Source organism: Pungitius pungitius, chromosome 14 (assembly GCF_949316345.1).
Source record: "Pungitius pungitius chromosome 14, fPunPun2.1, whole genome shotgun sequence".
NCBI classification, from domain to species: Eukaryota; Metazoa; Chordata; class Actinopteri; order Perciformes; family Gasterosteidae; genus Pungitius; species Pungitius pungitius.
In genome coordinates, this window is record NC_084913.1 from 2,482,792 (window position 1) to 2,502,955 (window position 20,164).

At 45.0% G+C, this 20,164-nt stretch overlaps 2 protein-coding genes across 4 annotated transcripts in view; one reads left to right on the top strand and one right to left on the bottom strand.

The window, feature by feature from the left end:
* Nucleotides 1-12,460, top strand: part of LOC119227334 (sideroflexin-5) — a 33,314-nt gene extending 20,854 nt beyond the window's left edge. Inside the window, exons 5-18 of one of the 3 annotated variants that reach the window (XM_062557137.1) lie at nucleotides 354-385; nucleotides 1,642-1,710; nucleotides 3,014-3,091; nucleotides 3,242-3,268; nucleotides 3,544-3,598; nucleotides 4,047-4,072; nucleotides 4,253-4,306; nucleotides 4,392-4,448; nucleotides 4,540-4,605; nucleotides 5,673-5,763; nucleotides 7,965-8,080; nucleotides 8,161-8,246; nucleotides 10,486-10,603; nucleotides 11,467-12,460. In XM_062557137.1, the coding sequence (XP_062413121.1) occupies nucleotides 354-385; nucleotides 1,642-1,710; nucleotides 3,014-3,091; nucleotides 3,242-3,268; nucleotides 3,544-3,598; nucleotides 4,047-4,072; nucleotides 4,253-4,306; nucleotides 4,392-4,448; nucleotides 4,540-4,605; nucleotides 5,673-5,763; nucleotides 7,965-8,080; nucleotides 8,161-8,246; nucleotides 10,486-10,603; nucleotides 11,467-11,544 (953 nt within the window). In that variant the 3' untranslated portion in view covers nucleotides 11,545-12,460. Of the gene's footprint in view, nucleotides 1-199; nucleotides 386-1,641; nucleotides 1,711-3,013; nucleotides 3,092-3,241; nucleotides 3,269-3,543; nucleotides 3,599-4,046; nucleotides 4,073-4,252; nucleotides 4,307-4,391; nucleotides 4,449-4,539; nucleotides 4,606-5,672; nucleotides 5,764-7,964; nucleotides 8,081-8,160; nucleotides 8,247-8,719; nucleotides 8,826-10,485; nucleotides 10,604-11,466 lie in introns of those variants that run through there. The other 2 variants (XM_037486052.2, XM_062557136.1) reach the window with 2 other exon arrangements.
* Nucleotides 12,461-13,720: 1,260 nt separating this feature from the next.
* On the bottom strand, nucleotides 13,721-19,108 carry emx1 (empty spiracles homeobox 1). The gene is made up of 3 exons (XM_037487398.2): nucleotides 18,598-19,108; nucleotides 16,973-17,157; nucleotides 13,721-14,862 (listed from the first exon to the last, which is right to left on the bottom strand). Exons 1-3 carry the CDS (start codon nucleotides 18,941-18,943, stop codon nucleotides 14,695-14,697), a joined length of 699 nt encoding a protein of 232 aa, XP_037343295.1. The 5' UTR covers nucleotides 18,944-19,108; the 3' UTR covers nucleotides 13,721-14,694.
* Nucleotides 19,109-20,164: the final 1,056 nt, after the last annotated feature.

The window sequence follows — 20,164 nt, forward strand, 5'->3', positions numbered from 1 at the left end:
CAAATTCTTCCTCCAGCGCTTCCACCAACAGCATTAAAATGAGAAGCGTCTCGCAATTGTCTGACGTCTAACACACCCCTTCAACTTCACTTTATTTATAACGCTGTAAACATAGAGAGTCGTCCTGGGAGGTGTAGTCCTCCAAACAAAAGGTCAAACCACACCGGGTCTAGCAACGCAGCAAGAAAGAACTCCATTACCCATCATGCACCCTGCCCGGTAAACTGCCAGACGCCGCAGGAAGCAGCTCCACGGCTCGTGGTCTCGTGAAGTGAACGCCGCTGTATCGTCGTGAGAGAACAAACTCTCTTTTTTTTTTTTGCAACAGCAGCTGAATATGTCTGAATATTTGACATTCCAACATGGCAAGCCTCGTTTCGACCAGGTAGTTTTATTTTGAATTTCCCATTGAAGTTTGCAAGAGGAATCCTAACTTCACGTAAAGTTCAAAGTTCACCTGCTTTGAACCGAGTGCGTTCGATCAAATCCTTAACGGTTATTTCTCCTCGCGAAGCCTCGCCGGCGCCTCAAAGGACGGTTCTGCGGGCGCCCAAACTTTAATGTCAGTTTAAAAAGCACAAATATGTCGGGTCAAAGGACTATGTCGGGTCAACTGTTTAAAAATAAAACGAAAATTGAGGTGTTGGGTGTTCTACAAATATAACGTTAGCTCGTTAGCTAACTTGGCGGCTGGCTAAAAGCTAACAATATGCCAGCTCAATGGCCAAAATGGAGAAACATTATTCAACAAACATGGACATAAATAATTGCTGGCATCACATAGCTTTGCAGGTGTAACGGCACTTGCGTGGTTTGAAGTGAGAAGTGCTTCCATATACTGTATTCTGAGTTAGTATTTATTTAGAACTGTGGTCTACAGGTTACATGATGTGCCAGGTCACAGAATACACCGTAACACCCCTGCAGTGCACGTGGAAGGTTTCCACTCGCTTCCAATGTTTGCTTTAACTGGTCAAGTTGAAATAGCACTGGTGAATAATTGAATTAAACAGATTTGTAAAAAAAAAAACTACTCCCCCACGCCAAGTTTTTACCATCCATATGTTCAGCATGTCACAAGGCACAGCAGAGTCAGATACCAGATTTTCATCCAAATTAGCAGTTAGTGTAATTAAACTTGAGCGAGGGAGGGATGGCGTGGTGCGCTGCTGCATCCCCGAAACTATTCCTTCTGCTCAGTTATGAATAAATGATTGAAAGGTATTTCTGGCACAGTCATTATAGAAATTAATTGCAAATGGTGTGAGTGAATTTGAGTCCCGAAAAGATAGGAAGCAGTTTTTCTGCGGTATTAATGAGGGGCCTCCACCTGGTGTGTTAAAACAGCTGGCACGCTGTAATGTCACTTACTTTTGGGCGACAGCTGGAATCTCTCTGCCTGTCTTTGCCAAAAAAAATGAATCCAGAATCAGATTTGGATGCCTATATTTGAGCAATTTATTTTTACTGTGTTGCAGAACGTTTTCATTCCAATTCAGGTGATTTCAAATTTAAAAAAAGACCACAATATACAAATATCTTCTGTTCATGACTCGCCGTTAACAATAGACAATTTTAAAAAAGAATGTCGTATGTGAAATATAGTTTGTATGATGTATTCTTTTCTGCTTTTCCTCTTAGAACACCTTTTTTGGTCGGCTCAGGCACTTCCTGGATGTGATTGACCCCAGCACCCTCTTTGTGACAGAGGTACACAAACTTATGTATTATATGCATTTAGACGGATGACTTTAATCTGTTTTCAAATCAAAGTTCTTCTCGAGCGGAGAAGCACTATATAAATAAACTCTACAAATTCAATCAGAAGCAGAATAATCCAGCAAATCGTCGCCAACTCTTTTCCAATGGAAGTTGCCAGCAGTAGCTCCAAAAGTTACCTAATATGGAGAGAAAGTCGGCAACACTGACAAACTGTCCCTACAGGTGCCTCATTATGAGTGTAAACACACTTCATTTTGTTAAGTTCCATCCATCCATCTTCAACCTCTTATCCGGGGTCGGGTCGCGGGGGCAACAGCTCCAGCAGGGGACCCCAAACTTCCCTTTCCTGGGGAACATCTACCAGCTACTCTCCTGAGGAAACCCATTTGAACGCTTGTACCCGTGACCTAGTTCTTTCGCGTCATGACACAGCCTTCATGACCATAGGTGAGGGTAGGAATGAAGATTGACCAGAATTTGTTAAGTTCTCATCTGTAATGTCAATAATGAAGACACCATATGTACAAAGCAACTTGAACAAGAAGTTGTGGAAAAAGAACGGAACCACCGAATGTACTAAACCTAAATGGAGGGAAAGGGGCCGTTGTCTACCGATGATTTCAAGGGGCTGAACTGTCGTAATATTTCTTCAGCCCTTTGTCATGTTTTGGTCATTTTGTTCATGGAGTCATCGGTGCTCTGGTGCGCTGGGTAATGAAGCTGTTAGCAGGTACTGGCGGCGGTGGCGACCGGGATGTGATGAGGTGTGGACATGTGGGGCAGCTGTGAGGGGTGGAGAGTGTGTACGCCGACACACACACACACACACACACACCTTACACCCTGCTGGGCCAGGCGTAGCCCTGACTTGCCCCTAATGACGAGATGGGGACACGGGATAACCGCACACACAACTTCCATGTCCACACACCCCAAAGTACACACCGAACACTATCACACCCAAATGCAGGGAAAGGAACGCGCACACACACACACGTACAGATGGAAAGCTCATTAGAACAAATTGGGCCACATGATCTTGTATTTTGCTGAGCATTAGACAGTGATCACACCACAGTAAGCTGCTCATTACCCTTTAGGGAAGTCATTTGTCGACTAAAAAGCAGCATGAAAGTTTTAAGTGAAACACGCTTATCGTGCATTGGGCCGCGTGGCTAAAATAGTGGAATATAAAAAAACCCCTCTTAGCCAGGACGGACGCCCCTCGCCTCACGTAACTCCTCTCTGCTGAACATTCTGCTTCTGACTTCCATCTGTTCCATCGAACCAGAAACGGCTGCAGGAGTCTCTGGAGCTGCTCAACTGCTTCAAACAAGGATCTCTGCCACCAGGAGCGACAGATGCTCAGGTGAAGAAGAGTTGACATTAATCTTTTTCAGGACGTGTTGATTAAGCGACACAAGGCTTAAGAACTAGGTGTTTGTGCCGTTTTTCAAAGTTACTTTCATAGGCCTAGTCCTTAAAATGTAACGTTTTGTTTTATTATTTTTCTTTACAGCTTTGGCAAGCTCAGAAAATAAAGCAGGTAAGAGCTTCCTCTCTCTTCCCTCTATGTCTCCATCACTAGCCTCCACAGCTATCATCCCTGGTTGTCATGGTGACAGCAGATTCACCAACTCATCACACATACACATAATGTTTAGGTTCATAACCAAACGCTTTAAGCGACTACAAGTTAATGAACTAATAAGTATTTTAAGTAGTACGGCTTTGTTGCTCCAACTCCACGGCTCCAGAACTGAACCAACCCAAATCAGAGCTGCTGATGGTCTGACACTAACAATGGCGTTGCTATTACAGGCCATGATCCACCCCGACACGGGGGAGAAGATCCCCATGCCCTTTCGCATGTCAGGTACAGTAGCTTGGCGTGGAGGCCTCGGGGGCCGAGGGATCAGGGGGCTTGTTATGTGGTCCAACACGGAGTCGTCGTTCACCCTGGGGAACTGTCGCGGCTCAACGGGGCTCTTCGGGTTGTCTCGGGCCTGAAAAAGGTCACACTCAGCTGGGCGCTGATTAAAACCTCTCCCCCACGGAGACGGAGAAGTTCTCCAGCTGCTCTCCCAAGAAGCCAACGCGAGTGTTTCTTAAAGCACCTTTTTAGCAAGGCAACTTTGAAGTGTCATGGAGAAGGTGTGTGAGAGAGCAGGAGAGAGACTTCATATGCCCGGACCCACCTGTCTGTGTGTGTGTGTATATATATATATATGTATATATATATATTTGTTTCTCCTTTAAACAAAAAGAAAACCAATTCTGAATGGAAGATGATGTATAAATGCTGACTCTATTTTTTTAAACAGGTTTTATCCCATTTGGCACACCAGTGGTGAGTGGGGCTTTTTTGCACACATTTCAATTAAAAATATATTGTAATTATTCTAAAATAATAAAAAAAGCTCCATAGAAGTTTATCCACACATGTATATTTTAAGCTTTTAATAAATACATAATATTAAAGCCTAAAGGCTGGGTCTCTATTTTGTAAAAGAGTTTTATCTTTGTGCAGGTTGTTGGTCTCCTTCTACCACATCAAACACTGGTGTCAACTATCTTCTGGCAGGTACAGACCTCTCACTTCACTTTAGAAGACTGATGAAAGCTCAGTGAGAAGTTAAGCTTAATATTTGCTTCTGCTCCTCTTGCAGTGCTTAAACCAGAGCCACAACGCCTGTGTGAACTACTGCAACCGCAACGCCTCCAAGGTACCGAGACCCGCCGTTGTGCCGCCTGTACATTCCACCGCTGCAGGAAACCCCGTTGATGTTTCCGTGGTCCACTCACTGTTCGCTTTAGCCGGCTCCAGTTTCCAAGTTCCTTGAGGGATACCTCGGCGCCGTGACCAGCGCAGTCTCCATCGCTGTGAGTAACTCGGCAGAGCTGAGGTCATCGCACGGCAAATATCCGCCTCACTCGCTGATCTGTGCTTTCTTTTAGGAAGAATGTCTGTGAGACCTGCTGTTCTTCAGACACCGGTGCAGCCGGTGCAGCCGTGTTATCTAAATATTAACGTTAATGTTTAAATAATCCACTGCTTCTTTAATTATTTTATGTATACGGGCCTCATATCTTCAGTATAACTAAACAGCCAGAAAAGAAACAAAACTCATTTTAAACTAAGATAAAGGGAAATTTGCTGAAAGCGTAATTCATAATTGAATGTTTTCATACAGAAAAGCACTATGTGGTAATTGTGAATTCTCTTCTCGATAGTCGTCTCTTTTGTTGTGATCTGTGCCAAAGGTTTCCATGGTTACCAAAAAACATGTCATTAGTCTGGGTTTCAGTGCAGTGAGTTTAACGTCTGAACTGTTTCCCACGCCGACAGAAACACATTATTTTATTTTGACAGGAGAAATATCAAAATTCAAGCTCGGACCTTTGAATATCGATACCATGACGATAGTCAATGATCAGTCCAGCTTTTTTTTATTTTTTTATTCTTCTTCTGTCACCTAAGAGTGAAATGTGGGAGTCACACAGCTGCCTGAGCCGGCCCTTAGTGTGGACACAGGGCTCAAACCCAGCCAATTACTGGTACTGGTCCCGCTGGGCGCTCATCCGGCTGCTGGCCTCAGGCCTGACAACGTCAACAAGCACAGAGAAAAAAAATCCCGGGGTGTCTGGAGGGCGGAATGACGGGAGAAGAGAGAGGGGGGTGGGGGGGATGAGGGGGGGGGGGGGGGGGGGCGTAGCTCTCCAATTAAACGCGCGCTGTGGTGACGACCCCCCGCCGGGCCGGGGAGGGCCGAGGCTGGAGCTGTGTTCTCTGAGAGCAGAGCTGTCTGACCGCTCTGGAGTTCTTCTTCTTCTTCTTCTGTTCGTCTCCCCTTCAAACTGTTTCTGACAGAAGTGCATTTGTTCAAATGGGAAATCCATGGGTGTGACATCACTTGCTCTGTGACATACGGGCGGTGCTTTTATTTCAGGTGGGGTTGAGCGTGTTAATCCAGAGAGCCCGTCGCTTAGGCCCAACTACCAGGCTTTTGGTGCAGAGGTTCATCCCCTTCCCAGCAGTGGGTAAGTTCAAAGGGCTCCCCTAATGGGTCGGACGGGGGATTAGACCCAAAACGGCCTTTTTAGACTACAGCGATGCGTCTCTGTGGTCACAATGTGCATCTACCTGACTGGTTAAGGTTCTCTCCCTGACTAAAACTAAACCTGCAAGGTGGCTGGCTTAAGCTGTCTGGTAATTCTTTATATACTTTTCACATTTATCCCAAAGTGACGTTTTTTTTATTTTAAAAATGTAGTTGTGAGCATACATCGTTCGTTTGGGATCACAGTATGATTCAGTTCATACAGCATCGCTCTCCTCTCGGGGCTCGAGACGTGTCGTGAGGCTCCTTTGTCAGACGTGTGCGGAGCCACAAAGCAAACACGCACCCAGGGGCATAGACCCGTGTCCCAGAATGCTGCTGGCTCATAATTAAATTGTTTGCCCCCCCCCCCCCCCTCTCCCGCTTGCCATGGCGGCTCTTTTAATTAAATCAACAGGTTTCTACAGCGCAGCCTTTGCCTGGTAATTGGCTGCTTGTTAGAACTCTGCTGCCGCAAACAAATTGGATAATTACCCCTAAAGTGGCGTCTATGTCAAGGCCTCATTTACCTGATTTATGTTTTGTTCATTGTTGTTGTTGTTTTGGTGGGGCCATATATAAGGTAATTAAAATGGCTAATTGAAGCGAGCAAAAGTAAGGTGCTGTTTGAATCCCCCCCCCCCCCTCCCCCCCCCCCACTTCATTTGGTTTGCTTACTTAAGGCTAGATTTATTTGTAATAACCTAATCAAGCAGCGGCCTGTCATTCAATTTGATGATGAGGACCTTAACTGCCGGGAAAGACTCGCCGCCAGAAATTTATGGGGATAATTTGTTGTTGTTTGAAGATATCGATCATGATTTAATTATTATTAATATTGCCGTAATTATCTGAGATGTTCCTTAAAGCATCCAGAGTAAACCACGAGGTATTAGGAATCAATTAGAATGTGAATGAATGTAATTATTTTAAATAATTACAAATTACCACCAGATATTTTAGCAGTGAATGATTCAGACTTGGCAATAATTGATGCAACTTTATAATTACTTTGATGCCTTTATTAATTGAGTTACAAACCATTTTTTTTGCTTGCTGCTTTAGTTTTTGTTTCATAGTAAAATCCCACTATCTGTCCCTCCCTTAATTGGTCTTGATAAAAAAAAGAGAAATCCCTTGTAGGTAAAAGAGCTGTTTGCTCAGTCAATTGAATTCCCCTCACAAAGCGACCTGCGAGCCCCGCAGGCCTCTGTGAAGATAACTCCCAACGCTGCTGTCTTAAATTAAAAAGGCCCCCGGCGCCACGACTAAACTCTCTAAAAATGAGTTTTTCTTATTCCTATTAGAGTCAAGGAGAACAGTCCATAGATATTAACATACATTTGGGTTCACTTTGGCCGTCGTGAATAAGTCCCGGGGTGACGACGCCGCCGTAAACAGCCGCGGTTTGTTGCCCCGCCAAGTCACCTTGGTCACGGTGTTCACTGCTGATGTGACTGACTTGAGACACACACACACAAACAGACACACACACACACACACACACACGGGCGTAGCGTTATGAATCACAAAGATTATGCTCCCATACACAGCTGCTTTGAGCTAATGCTAACATCATTATGCCAACATGAGAACAATTATGCTGATGTTAAACAAGTGCAATTTGCCACATAGTTGCGATGCTAATGTGTCCAGCAGCAGAGAGCTACATGTTGGATGCAAACAGTGAGTTTGGTCATCTGATTTCCTTTTCTCAGCAAAAAGCCTGAGACATCTGCGCGCCTGTTTACTTTAAAGTACATTTACCCTTTTCTGTGTTAGCGTGCTAGCCTCTGCTAAACCTAAGCACTAAAATAGATGCTATGTAGATAGTGCTACATGAAAGGTATTGAAGATCCGCAGTGTGTGTGCTGCAGGTTTAAGGAAACGGTCCTACTTTGTCAAACCCATTTCCACATGTTCAGCTAGAACCTTTTGTCTTTATTTTCAGATAATTAACTAATGCATGAAATATAGAAACAGGTGGTTGGGTAAAAAATACAATAAACCCATTCAAATCCGATGATTTGACTTTTATTCACGGTGGAAGCCCTCATTTTTTGCAGTGCCCTTGAGCAAAGAGCTGAACCTCTCCCTGCTCCTTAAACCGTTTCCTAAAACCATTCCCCCCGACCTCTGCAGCGACCGCCAACGTCTGCAACGTGGTGCTCATGAGACACTCGGAGCTGTCGGAGGGCATCAGCGTGCTCGACGGCAGCGGGAACGTCGTGGGAACGTCGAAAGTCGCCGCCAGGCACGTACGTGGCTTTTTTTTTTTTTAAAGGAGCCTTCAGCCGCGTCGTTTGTAGCGGGTTCAACGTCTCTCTGTCTGTGACAGGCACTTCTGGAGACGGCCCTGACCAGAGTGGTCCTACCGATGCCCATCCTGATCCTCCCCCCCATCGTCATGTCTGTGCTGGAAAAGTAAGAGACTCCATTAGTTGTTTTTGAGCATGTTCAGCTTCTACTGAGGGGTTTGGTTTAAGGTGGATTGTTGGAAGCAAAGCGGAAGCAGCCACGTTAACGTTTAGCATTTTAATTCAATTTGAATCCTGTTCGAAAACGGGCTCAGCGACGTTTACCCCATCAGTTGCATTTCACAGGCTTAAGTTTGAGCTATTTGGTCTATTTATGGGATGTATTCACAATAACAATTGTTTACATGAGCGTAATAATCACTTCAAAGGTTTCATTATTTTCAACATAAGGATAAGGAAAAAGGATATTTTCACAAACAAAAAGAAACAGAGGAGCATTTTCTTAGTTTTCAGTTGTCAAACAAACCTGTCATACAAGTGGTGTTGTGGACCAAGTTACATTAAATGTCACCTGAAATGAAGAATAACAATTGAACTTCTATTTGCAATCAATGAACTTCTCCCACCTCCTGGATTCAGGGGTGTGTGACTGGAGTGATGTCTCAATGATGCAACAGCTTTATACCCACGTGCCGAGGAATGCGGCCATCTTTGTGAGTCCATGACATCACTTGCCCTGACGGGGAGGAAAGTGGAGGGGGGGGGGGGGGCGCGCGCTCAACCAGGTGTGTTTGGGATTCCCGGCAGCTGCATGGGAGCGAGCAGGGTGTGAGAGCGTGAGTCGTACCGGGCGGCGGCAGGCAGGTTGTGTCCTCGCCGTTCCTCCGTGTCGGGCTTCACTGGCTCTCGATGGAGCGAGAACAAGGGGACAGAGACGCCCCCCCCCCCCCTCCCCCCTCCCTGCGTGGCCCCTCCATGATGGATGGCGCTGGTGAGAGCCGACTCAAGTCAGTGACAGCGGGGGCTCTGCTCACTTCTTGAGCTCCATTCAGGGCCTTGCTGCACGGAGAATCGCCATGACAACCTGAGTGCCCAGGTAACAGGAGTCGGGGCTGAGCTCATACTGTAAAAGACACGGGAAATAGAGCGAATCGTATTGTTTTATGTTGGGAAAGAAATTGAAGGTGTATTGGAGGAATTTGAAGATGTATCCTGCATCGCGGCTTTCTTCTTCTCTACTTTAGGGTTAGTGGAGGGGAAGTGTGAACCTCAACATACAAGTAAAACAGGAGGGTTACTAGTAGCAGGGGGGGGGGGGGGGGTAAGGTGTTTAACTGTTAACTGTTGAAAAAGAACTATGAGTTCCGCTGCTGACGAAGAAACGCCCCGTGGCTTCATCTCATTCCGCTGCGGGTTCCTGCTCATCGCCCCCACCTCCTTCACCAGGTGTTTTGTTTAGTGTCAAACTTAGAAACCTGATTTACAGTTCATTCGGTCCTCCTCACAAAACCTCTGTATACTGAGCACAGCTGGCTCTGTGGGACTAGAAAGCAACACATGAAAATGTTTCCCCAAGTCAAACTCATACGAGTAAATGTATTCATAAATGTTGTGTTTTTATGCGGTAACCTCACTGTGTGTCTGTAACAACAAGAATATTCCATTAATTCGGCTTATTCACAGTGTCAGAGGTTTGTGTTAACAGCTCAAAACGTGTAAGACCTCCACTTCAAGATGGCCAGCAGCCATCTTTTTCTGTGCATGTCAACTACCAAATACTACCAAATACTACCAAAACTGTCATTTATTTTGGATAATCTCAAAATTTCCCCCTGATTTTTCAAAAACCAAACCGTCACTCACTCACTACTCTCACAACTTTCTCCCATTGACTTTTCTCTTTGTAAAACACTTCTAAGTGTATCTGCACAATTTGTGTGTGTGTGTGTGTGTGTGTAGGCTAATTAAACCGTAGAAGCCATATGTGTTAATGAGCTCCCTCATTAGGCAGCAGCTCTCCTCGTTGGGGGGGGGCGGTGCTGGTGGAGGGGAGACGGCTCCCGCTGAGTTCACCGACCCGCTCACCGACGAGAGGGTTGTCCTACCGGGCCGAGGCAAGGCATATTTTTGGAGATGGGTCTTTAAACGTGGTTGATAAGTCTAATTCTAGTTCTAATTGATGGTCACGCGTTTTTGTGAGAGATTCTTTGAGTGAGCGCAACCACAAATGGGCCCGTAGACTTCTGCACCAATGACAATGGAAGCAGAGATCGAGCTGTAAACAGCAATCATTTTAAATGGTTGTTTAGTTTGGTGTTTCAATGCACGGCTGTAGGTTTGCGTTTGTCCTGGTCCGATCTTCCTGTCTCAGTGGGCGTGGTTGTTCCTCCTCTGCGTACCTGCAGGCTTCCTCTCCTGCAGCGAAGGCCGAGACTCGTCCTGCCCGTCCACAGCCTGGTGTGCCTCGCCGCCTTCGCCCTGGCCCTGCCTCTCGCCATCAGTCTCTTCCCACAGATGTCCCAGGTACGCCCCCCCCCCCCATCCCCTCGTATTGGCCTCCTAACATTGCTGTAGCCAGTCAAATGGCGAGAGGCCGGAGGAACGTGTCTGATGGTGATACACACGGGCTCAAACCCGCCGGGTCATGATCGGCTCAGTCTCTGCCTTCATTGGTGCCGTCCGACTTCGCCCTTATTGCCTCATCGTACTCGTGAGATGACTACGGAGTGGGTTTTTCACATTATTTTTGTTTGTTATCTCCGTCGCTCCCTTTGTCTTTCCTCTGCCAAATGACTCGCTGACACAAGCCAACCAGCTCTGGCTTTAAAAATGTGTAGGATTTAATTACCACAGGAGAAAAGCTCAGACGGCCATATGGCAAAAAAAACTTCAGACATATGTGTCGCCAACAGTCCTGTGAAAAGCCGCCTCCCGCTCCGCAGTGGGGCCTGTTTTTCTCTCACAAGTCCTTTTTTTTTTTTTTTTTGCACTTTCCCAAAGATAGCGGGTGAAAAAGAGAAGAAAAAAAAAAAACCCTCCCTAAAAAGCAACATGAATGCACCGCTCCCCTTGGACCCCCTGCCTACTCAATTTGTCCCACTTCCCCGTTTCACACCTCCAGAGATGTCTGATTAGGATTCTGCCTCCAGCTCCGACAGCCATCTGTCTCTGGTTCAAATATTAGGAGACGCCAACATCAAATTAGACCTTCATCTGCCAAATTGGCTCCTTTTGCACATTAGTCGTAAATACAGAACATTTAAAAGCCTTTAAGAATTATTTAGCTGCAAATGAAACTGTTTCAAATCTGCGAGCAGCGGCTCACGCGGACGCGCCGCATGTTACCGCTTGACGTCTGACCGCCATTTTTCACCGCTGACCCACAGATCGGCGTGAATAGGCTCGAGCCGGAGATCGCCGCGGCAACAGATTGCGAGGTGGTGACGTACAATAAAGGCCTGTGAGGGATCTCTGCGGCCCGACGCGGGAGGGAGGCGACGCCCTGGAGGCCCGACCGCGGTGAACTCGGCATACGTTCACAGAGAGAGGAACACGTGCTGCTGGGCCGGGGGGGACGTGGCGTGTTAAGCAAGCGGCGACACGGGATGACGGGGAAATATCAAACATGGGGAATAACGCCAATAACAGAGCGCTGAAGCCCGTATGGCGAAGCCGTCCCTGGGCTCTTTCTCTCTTGCTCACAATGGACAGTAAATAAAGTGGAGATCAACATGAACAAACGTGAGGAATTAGGTTATTTAGGAGCATCACTTCAGGTGAATAAGAGCAGAGATTTGAACTAATGAATCCAACCATTGAACTTCCACAGGAAGTGCAATTCAATTCAGAGTTATGTCAATATGTGCTAGTTTCCCAGAAATCAGTGGATACAGTCTGTAGGTGAAGTCTAATTAACCAAAACCCTTGGAACAGATACATGATTGTCATGTTTTAAAGAACGAAATGGTGGATGAAACTTGAATGGGGTAAAACATATGATCTAATTGATATGTTTGTGGCCTGAATTGTTTCTGTAAAAACTGTGAATGAAGCCTTTGAAATGCATTTTTGTTTTTTGGCAAGTTTATTATATAATGAACCAAACTAGACTCACTAGTTAAATCTGCTGTAGCATCAACTGATTTATGATGTACACATTGAGCCAAATGGAAATGTAGTCTCGCTGATTTTGTTTTGGTGCTTTTGGAAGCAGAAAATTTCCATTTTAAATTCAGATCTGTGAACGTGATCTCATATCTGTACGTCTTTTGAAATCATCCGACAACATGTTTTGTATTTAAAAAAACCTTACAATTAAGGTGCTAATCTGGTCACTGTCATGGAGTAAATACCTTTGTTTTAATTAAATGATCAATCTACTGTTTGCTTCCACCTCTGTGAATGTGAATCTGAATATTTTACACCCTTCACTAACTTCTTCTGATTCTAGAAATGTTCCTCTTCGGGCACTTCTGTGTTTATTAGGTCTACATCATTTCTGGGGAGTATGATCTTCATCCAAGATCCGTGCCGTTTTGGAGGGAAGTCGGCCGGACAAGAGCAGTGCATGCTGGGAGAAAGCTGGACCCATAATGATATGTATAACTTTAGTTGATGGGATCTCCAGTAGACTTCAGTCTAATGTCACGTGTCAGAATTCAACATCGTGTCATTTCAGTCCCGGAGGCGACCCGGCGCTTTTAGTCAGTAATTGAAGATGATTTAGAATGTCTTTCTGGTCGGTAGTGAGGCTGTAATTTGTATAATTCGGTATGCGCGATGCAATGCGGCAACTGTGACAACGCTGCATGATTTATCGCTCGACGTGCAAGTTTATAACCAACAATAAAACGTGTAATTTGTAGTGTTGGCTTGGAAGAAAAAGAAGAAAAAAACAGGAGGCTTCTGTCATCTCGCAGAAAACGGGGTAATTCAAAGAGCGACGCCGGAACCGCTCGCTGTCCTCCAGTTCGGCTCGCTGACACCTTCCAGGAGGCAGCAGGGATGCGGCGCCTCCCCCCTCCACCCCCCCCCCCGCTGACTCAGGCGACAGGAGAGTTTCCCCCTTTTAATTGTTTTCCCAAGCAGACGCATGAGCGCATGAGCCGCAGCGGCTCTCGTTAATGGCGTTGACCTTTGACCCCCCCTCCCTCCCCGAGGTCGTGATGGGCCTTCAGCTCACCTGCTTGGGGGAGACGACTGCAGAGGGGCTTTTGGGCTACTGTACCGGTTCCCTCTTACTGTGTGTGTGTGTGCGCACCTGCGCTGAGTATAGGATATCCTTGTAACTCAAAACAGGATGGCCCCTTTTACTACTCCCCCCCCCCCCCCCCTCCCTGTTCCTCTGTGTTTCTTAGCTTACAAAACAGGACATCGGGGTCAGGAGCCGGGGCTCATCTCTAAAGCCTCGGGGTCGCTACGAGGAGATTCCTTCCGTTCCCTTTGACAGGTGATTACTGAGGCGTTTTGGGGAAAGAGCTTTTCCTTTTTACGCAGGTCTCACCCTCTGGAGGGGAGTCATTTCTGCAGGAATTCAGAGGCGATACCGGCCAAAAAGGTAACACACCTGACACCTGCGCCACTGTCCCGCAACATTCCCGACGCCTCAGTGGTTTGACAGAGAGGGGGGAGGGGGGGGGGGGGGTCGGTGGCATCACACGTATTTTTTGAAATTTTAAAGCATGAAACGAGCTGGAAATGGATCGCCTTCCTCTGGTTGATCTCGTGGCCTCAGCAGGAGGTTTTATTTTTGTTCTTCTCCCCTTCCAATCAAACACTGCAGCATGTTTCACACGTTCCCTCCGGCCGCCGAGGGGGAACTAATGAGTGAAACCTGCAGCTCGTTACACAAAAGGTCTGACCTTTCTCATCAGAGAAACGGGCTTTTATTTCCAAAAAAAACATCGTTTTGTAATTACACTTCTCCCCAAGACGTGCGTTGTGGTGTGTGTGTGGTTTTCACGGTTCTACACGCGGCGCTCGGTGAAACCTGCAGACGGAGAGAAGCACAAAGCTGCACGACCCGCCCAGGACACCAGGAAGTCTCTGTGCCAAATCTCCACGACGATGGACCCCCCCCCCCCCCTCAAAAAAAACAATCATGCTGCAGATTTGGGTTCTTCTTTCACACATTGTTCATTTCCTGTTGTTTCTCTGGCCTGTTTGACTGAAGGGGGGGGGGGGGGGGCACGTGTCTAAAAGTGTGTGACATCATCATCTCATTTGGATTAACATGGTACACAGGTGGCAGAGCGGATGGGGTGAGTAATGAGGTGTTAATGACCTAAGATGGCGGCAAAAAAAAAAAGAAGCAGATTGAACAAAACAAATGGCCTCTTTTTGAAGACAAGCTTTATACGGCTTCTGTACAATATTTAAACAGACTATGACAGAGGTTGATGTGGTTTCCCTTCACCCTTGGGCGGATCTCTCCTCATCCGCATGTCCTTAAATAAGATGTTTGTGGTTGTGTTTTTCTTTCCAGCGTAGCACCCCGATGAGGAGAAGAACAGCGATGACGTAGTTTAGTCCTTCCTCTAATGCGTCTAGTTATACTTAATGATATTACGTAATAAATAGTGTTGGTCCTCTGCTGCGTCGTTGTCGGGAGCGTTTTAGTCCTCCGAGGTGACGTCTATGTCCTCGGAGCCGGGCTGCTTGGTGGCCATGCGCCATCTGTTGATGTGGTGGTTTCCCTTCTTCTTCTGCTGGCTGTCGGGTCCCTCCTCCTCCAGCTTCTGGCGCTTGTACTTGGTCCGCCGGTTCTGGAACCACACCTTCACCTGGACGGGCAAGGCAACAGGGCGGAGGGTGATGGTGCCGTTTTTTTAAGAAGACGGCGCCGGCGGCACTGACTCAAACGTAAACAACAGGCAGTGAACACTTCTCTGGTTCCAGATTGGTGGTTTTATCCAAATGTGATTCAGCCATCTTTCATGTTTTTATTTATATCTCAGATTTAGGGGCCAACTAACGACAATTATTTAGATTGCTCTGTACAAGTAACAAGTGTCTATAGTAACATTTTTTGAATGTCGTCTGTTGGATTCAGAAGACAAACACGTTCAGAAATGTCAGAAAATCTTCAAAATTGAGAAAAGATTTAATTCAGCTAAAAGATGATTTAGCTTATTGTTTCAGGGCCTACCCTTCCTAATCTAACGAGTTGTAATGTTATTTTTATTAAACAATACAGATATTATATATCGTTTTTTCTTCCCAAAATGTGATTAAATTCTCCTTCTGCAAACTGGCTGATATGCTTTAGTGGTTATTTTTCCTTTCCTAAACTAAATTAAAACACAGATAATTAAACATCCAAAGTTTCAATCAAAACAAGAAGCTGGGTTTCTCTCCCTCCATCGTGTCCCGTTTGCAAAAAGGCCCCTAAAGGATTGTGTCATAGAAACGAAACCGCTTCTTCTACCGATGCGTCCTGACAGAATGTTGCTGCTGTGTCACCTCGGAAAATGAGCCTGGCAGAACATGTTTTTAAATAGCAACACAGGCTACTTATATTAGCTTCAGCCTCTTTTGCTTTTGGACTTTAATTTTACATTATAGAATTTTATTGTCACAAAGAGCCACAGTGTCCTTTCTTAGTGGGGGGGGGGGGGGGGGGAGCGCTGTAGAATTCAAGAACGGACCTAAAACGATGCAAGCAGCCACAAAAGAAGGTGAAACAGCAGCTGTTTTATTACTTTAGCTTCTATTATTTTAGAATAATAGAATAATGACGTCCATTTATGACCTCAGTCACTCCATCGGGCTACTAGTACACAAGACTTGGCCAAACAACAATCCTAGTGGGATAATTAACATTCACTCAACTGTCATTGCAATTTGCATAATGTGATTGGTGCGTAATTGAAGACCCTCTTGTTGACTGACACAAAACTTGCAAGCAGCATTTATCCACATTGCTGACTTAGGAAAGCTCTCTTTATATTGCCTATTAGGCCTAATTGACACAGAGATAGTGTGGACTCATTAAACATAACCCTCAATAACATTTACACTCCAGCCTATAGTGTGCACCAATTAAACACCTTGTAAGAGACACTTTCACCGACTACGCTGCAGCCATGTCTCATCTGTCTGGGATTTAAAAAAAAATAAATGTATTGATATGCATGGATTTAAAAGAAGGTAAAATACAGCCAATGCAAGATGATTTCAAACTCATCTTAATGTAGGATTCCTCATTTGTAAATAACAGCTGTCCTATAATCCAAATTACTTGACTTATTAACACAAAACTAATGAAACATTCTAATCTTGTTCAGATATTTCGATTTCTAAACATTCAGGAAACAAATAAGTTGCTTTAAATTTGGGTTATAATTATTAGGCTGCCATTTTTTGACATGAAGTTATCAGGACTTAACCTCAGATTATTTTAAAATGTTCCTTTTTACTGTTACTTTGTTTTCGAATAATTTAGTAACATATTTAGCACATATAATTAGAAATGTACGTTTTTTTTAAATTATCCTCCAGCTATTTAACTGCTGTTAATCAATATTAAAATATACAGCTGCACAAAATACCTTAGAAATGAGACTGAACTGAAAATATTCCTGGAGTTGCATTTTTAACGAAGAGTTTTGTTTAATTTTTCATTATCGCGATATTTGAAAGCAGCGAAAACACCAACGATCGAATCCGCGCTTTAGCGGAAGCGAATATTGTTGCCATGGAAATCACAAGATGAGAGGAAGGCGCCCTTTGAGCGCTTTACGGGTAAACTGCTGATCTTTTAACCATTTGGTAGATTAGAATTGACCGCATTTTAATAAGAGGGGTGCAAGAAAAAGATGTGGGGGGGGGAGAGAAAGAAGTAAGCGTCCGTTGGGTAAGCTAACGTAGCATGCTAGCGCAGCGTTAGCTCACCTGCGTTTCGGAGAGACTCAGGCCGTTCGCTAGCTGCTTCCTCTCGGCCCCGACGACGTAGTGGTTCTTCTCGAAGGCTCTCTCCAGCCGCAGGAGCTGGGACGGAGAGAAGGCCGTCCGGATGCGTTTGGGTTTCCTGGCGAAAGGCCCGTGGAGGAGCAGGCTGTCCTGCGGCACCTCGTTACCTGTCAGCGGACAACAACATGGCCGTCAGCCGGGGCCCTTCTCAGGTAACGCACGTTCTTCTCCATCCGCACAGCTCGACCTGTCTGTCAACCAGGTGACCCCTGGATTACGCATCAGAAGCGGCGATTTGGAAATATAGTATTATGTCCACCGTAGGATCGATAGAAATACTTGTAGTAGTTGTGGTTAACAGCTTAATAATAGTAATATAATAATGATGTTGCCCTTCACAATTCCATTAAATATTTCCCAATAAATTAAATTAATAAAATGAGTTAATATTAAATGATTTCTTTTCTCAAAGTAACATGTAAACATTTTAGAACATTTGAATACAGAGAATCGTATTTTTTACTACCAAATGACTCACAACTGGTTTCTAGTTTTGGATTAATTAATTATGATCTACAAATTTAACTTTAACAAATATAGCAAACACAATATAATTTCAAATGGTATCGTGTTTACTACATTTTTTCATATTTCTGATATGGTATGTTGTTTGGTTATTTTTATTTTTTACAGTGAATTGTGTTTAATGTTCTTTTTAACTCATTCAGCTTCACCGGGTCTCTATATTTTGTCCAGCGCGTGTAAAACATTAAACCAAAAATATTCTGAGAAGTTTGTATGTTTATTTTCAGTTGAATCTTTCTGATGTAAGAAAGTCGTTTTTATTTTCTGTTTACCATGAACTTTTATGTTTTAATTAGACTAATAGTAGTTTTTGTCATTCGGAATTATGAGATATACTAATGATTTAGTGGTACATTTATATGATATTGTCAGTGTGGAAAGGTAGCGGAATTTATGGTTTTTCTTTCCTTATTCATTGTAAATTACTATTCTTCTTTTGTCCTTAACTATATGCCATGGAAAGTGATATAAAAATAAAAGGCCTCACACATTATAATTAATTCTGAATTTTTTCCGCCGCCCGAATAAATAAATCACTGCAGGCCGCGTTGATGCCGTGACACGATTTACCCTCTTCCCATTCCATTCCAATTAATATCCTGCATTTTAATCATTTGTTTCTCTACAGCCTCTTTTTAATATCGTTTTTGGAATGAAAAGAACCTAGGGCGAGTTTTCTTGTATTGAATAATGGAATCTACATGGGAGCTTATCTCGTGGCGGGGGCTTTGTGGGAGTGGGGCTGCGGGGCGAATGAGAGTGGAAATATGAGAGCAGCCGATATCCTGCTGCACTTTATTGTTCAACTGAGACACACTTTCAATGTAGACATCCACGTACACATATCTGTCACCTCATCCGCATATCGACAGCACACACTTTCACTTTGATAAAATGCATGCATCGTATGTGCATAATAGCGCATTATTCATTCTAAGTTGTTTTCAGGCATTAACATGAGCAAACATCGCAATACACTGTATAAACATCTGCTTTGCATCGCCACCACTTTCCCCCCGTACCTTGAAACCGGTGTCCGAAAAAGCGGTTGCGCAGGACCCAGGGGTAGAAGTTGAGCGGGTCTCGGTGCTGCGTCCCGAAGAAGTGCGGATGCTGCAAGTGGTGGGAGCCTCCGAGCTGGTGAGGAGCCACGGTGAGGGAGGGGTGGTTCTCCGGGAACACCAGGTCCGGGCTCTGGTACAGGCTCCTGGCCGGCGGGTTCTGGTAACTGTTCATTAAGGCATCTGTCGTCGGGTTGGAGTAGCTCAGAGCCGTCGGGCGGATGGGGTCCTCGGAGATTAGCGGGTTCTCTTTGGCGACCAGAGACTCGATGGTGAAGCAGCGTTTTCCTGCAGAAGGAAACATCATCTCTGGACAGAAATAGAAACCAGTGTACCCAAATAGGAGGTGTTTTTATTCTTCTTCCCTCCTTTCTTCCTGCTGGAAAATAAGCCAACCTCCCTCTCAGAGATGTACCATGACCAAAGCAGAAATGCTGCTACAAAACTCAACAGTGCTGCAAATAGCCCGGATCCATGAAGTCTGCGCGCTCTGGGAGGGTTTCTGTGCACAAGTGCGCACCAAGGAAGAGCTTCTCCAACCTTCAATGTGGCTGTGCGCGGTGCAGGGAGAGAGCTGATTGGACCAGAGCACCTGCCAATAGGTCTCCTCAAGGGCCTGCTTCAAAGATCACACAAGACCGGGCAGCTTGGTTACAGAGACACGCTGAGAAAACATGTGTGCCTCCAATTAATGGCTCATTGTGGGTCCCGTTCAGCCCTAATATCTCGTTTCTTTTCAGGGAAACAACCCGCCGATGGAGAAAGACACGTCCACTGGTCTCAGTGCCTGTCCAAGGGTTCTCTGTCCATAACACATAAGCGAAAATGAAACTTGGATAAATGCCTCGTTGGGGGCGAGCTGGATTTCCTCAAGGTGTTTTGGTTGATCCAAAAACGTTTAATGTTTAAACTCTGCTCCGGTGTTTAATCTGTCTGAATAAGCGGGGAAAGGCTGCAAAGGTCACGTCTTCACAGCCTTCTTTACACTTTTTATTCCACGTCTGAGAAACGGATTCAGGTGATACGTGCGCGCTGAAACATCATTTTTTGTCTTTTTGTCTTATCAACAAGAAAAAATGATTTCCCCTTTCCCTCAGCAAAGAGTTGGTCGCCTTTAAATAGTTTCCCCCCCCTTGCAGTGTTCGCATTACGCAACACGTTGAAAGCTGTCTGTTTGAAAATAAGAAAAAATACGAAGTGATATTTTAAATATATAGAATAACTTGTTGCTATAAATGACCACCAATTTAATAATAACCTAAAGTACCACGTTGTTCTTGAACGTGCCAGTGTTCAATAACACGAAGGACGCACAGCTTTCCTTCAGGATTTTCCAATGCATTGATAAAATAAAAATCCAAAGACGATAACACTCCCAGTTATTTTGGGCTCGGCTCTGTGTGTGGAGAGAATCCGGTTCCACTAACCACGTTAATCATTCTCCATTTAATACGCTCGTGTGGTTGCATTAGAAAATCATTACCGATGGAAATGAAGAGGTAAAACAAGTTGTTGATTAGACGTTTAG

Excerpts from the sequence above, each read along its gene's own strand:
- emx1 (XM_037487398.2), bottom strand. The coding sequence starts at position 18,943 with ATGATGTTTCCTTCTGCAGGAAAACGCTGCTTCACCATCGAGTCTCTG. Across the intron at positions 17,158-18,597 it reads TTTCGGACACCGGTTTCAAG|GTAACGAGGTGCCGCAGGAC; the intron begins GTACGGGGGGAA and ends GTCCGCTGACAG. Across the intron at positions 14,863-16,972 it reads TGAGTCTCTCCGAAACGCAG|GTGAAGGTGTGGTTCCAGAA; the intron begins GTGAGCTAACGC and ends TTGCCCGTCCAG.